The sequence below is a fragment of the Protobothrops mucrosquamatus genome, unplaced genomic scaffold (assembly GCF_001527695.2).
Source record: "Protobothrops mucrosquamatus isolate PMUCROS unplaced genomic scaffold, P.Mucros_1.0 scaffold21855, whole genome shotgun sequence".
NCBI lineage: Eukaryota > Metazoa > Chordata > Lepidosauria > Squamata > Viperidae > Protobothrops > Protobothrops mucrosquamatus.
Window position 1 is genome coordinate 171 of NW_015407610.1, and position 2,144 is coordinate 2,314.

At 46.5% G+C, this 2,144-nt stretch overlaps 1 protein-coding gene across 1 annotated transcript; it reads left to right on the forward strand.

The window, feature by feature from the left end:
• The first annotated feature begins 811 nt into the window (after positions 1 to 811).
• On the forward strand, positions 812 to 1,810 carry LOC107301989 (olfactory receptor 51G2-like). The gene has a single exon (XM_015831130.1). It carries the CDS (start codon positions 812 to 814, stop codon positions 1,808 to 1,810), a length of 999 nt encoding a protein of 332 aa, XP_015686616.1.
• Positions 1,811 to 2,144: the final 334 nt, after the last annotated feature.

Consider the following 2,144-nt stretch of genomic DNA (forward strand, 5'->3'; position numbering starts at 1 on the left):
CCTTTAAAAAGAGGCTGGACTGCCATTTGCCCCAAATGATCTAGGATCTCCTGCTTGATCAGAGGATTGGACTAGAAGACCTCCAAGGTCCCTTCCAGCTCTGCTATTATTATTATTATTATTATTATTATTATTATTATTATTATTATTATTATTATTATTATTATTATTATTATTATTATTATTATTATTATTACTATCTCCTTAGAATTTCCAAGCGGAAACCCACTAGGGTGAGAGTAGCAAGTAAGGGTTTAGTCTGGCAAGGTTGTGTCCCTTGTGTGTAAGCAAAGAAAGAACTGAACTCTGGAGGAATTTCTCTACCTTATTCTTGGGTTTAGCCTGATAAGACCAGACAAGAAACACGGCCAGATTAGGGCTAGTTGGTCACAAAACTACAGTAACAGAACCCTGCAAGTCTGAAAGAACAACCCGAGGAACCGGGAGGATTTCACCTAACCATGTCCTGGGCAGCATCTGTTCAGCCCATCTCCCAAGGTCTCCCCCACTTAGCATGACGTCAACTGAGAACATAGACAGGGAAGTAGAAAGAGAAATTGGCTGGAGGAAATCTTGGCATCCAAAGGAGATCTAGCTAACACCTTCCTTGGATGTGTGCCTATACGTTCATGTTATTTCCAGGGATGCATCCCAACTAATATCCACCTTTCTGGTTGTTCTCAGGATCAAAATCCAACAAGACGTGAAAGGCAGCATGTCAGGAGGAACCCCAAATGTTTCTTTGGGTCCTTCCCAACCTCAACTCTCCATGCTCAGAGTCAAAAAGGCGCCATCCGTCATCTGAAGGAACATGCCAGGTGCTCCTGAGACCGCCCTCAACTCCTTGGCACTCCTCAACAGTTCCAGACGGAATCCATCGGTGGTCTGGCTGACGGGGATTCCTGGTCTGGAATCCAACCTCGCCTGGGTCTCCATCCCGTTCTGCGCCATATATCTCATTTCCCTTTTGGGGAACTCCGTTATTCTTTTGGTGATCAAAGCAGACCGAAGCCTCCACAAGCCCATGTACATCTTCCTCTCCATGCTGGCTATCACAGATCTTGGTTTATCCATCTCCACCATGCCAACCATACTAGGCGTCTTTTGGTTCAACGCCAGAAGGATCAGCTTCACTGCTTGTTTCACCCAACTCTTCTTCATCCACTCCTTCTCACTGATGGAGTCCTCTGTGCTCTTGGCCATGGCCTTCGATCGCGTTGTGGCCATCCGCAACCCCCTCAGGTACGCCGCCATCTTGACCATGCCCAGAATCAGGAAGATGGGCCTGATATTTGTGGCCAGAGCGGTGGCTTTGGTCTTGCCATTTCCCCTTCTTCTCAGAAGACATCGCTACTGTTGCGTCAATCTCCTCTTCCACTCCTACTGCCTCCATCAGGAGGTGATGAACCTGGCGTGCTCGGATATCACCGTCAACATCATTTATGGCATGTTTGTCATTTTAGTCACAGTGGGGGTGGATTCACTCCTCATCCTCTTCTCTTACGTGGTGATCCTCAAGACCGTGTTGGGCATCGCGTCACGGGCAGACCGCCACAAAACCCTCGGCACTTGTGGCTCGCATGTCTCTGCAGTGTTGCTCTTCTACACACCAATGATTGGCTTAACTGTGATACACAGGTTTGGGAAGGATTCCCCACTCTTTGTCCGTGTTTTTATGGGCTACGTGTACCTGCTGGTGCCACCCCTCATGAACCCCATTGTGTACAGTGTAAAAACCAAGCAAATTCGAGACAAGATCATCCAAATTTTCCTCAAGTGGTACACGAAAACTAGAAGTTTTTGTTCTTAGTACTAAATATGATTTTCTAAAATTCCATGAAAGGCAGGTCAAGTCTTCCAAAAGATTCAGAGAGACTTTCTCTGTGGATCAGGTCACATTCACAAGTGTAGGGAACATAGGTTTCACGACTGAACTGTGAGGTCTCTGGTGCTCTCTGAACCTGGTTGGTTTCTTGCAGAGGTTCACCTCATCTTGCACCTCATCACCTGACTAGGTAACATCATCCATGCTAGGGACACTCACATCTAGCACTGATGGTGTTACCTAATTTGGTAATGAAATATCTGCCAGAAAGCAACCAAGCTCAGAGAGCACCAAGGACCCCATAAGAGTTCATGGAGAA

Bases quoted from the DNA above. Each gene is read 5' to 3' on its own strand.
- LOC107301989 (XM_015831130.1), top strand. From the start codon at position 812: ATGCCAGGTGCTCCTGAGACCGCCCTCAACTCCTTGGCACTCCTCAAC.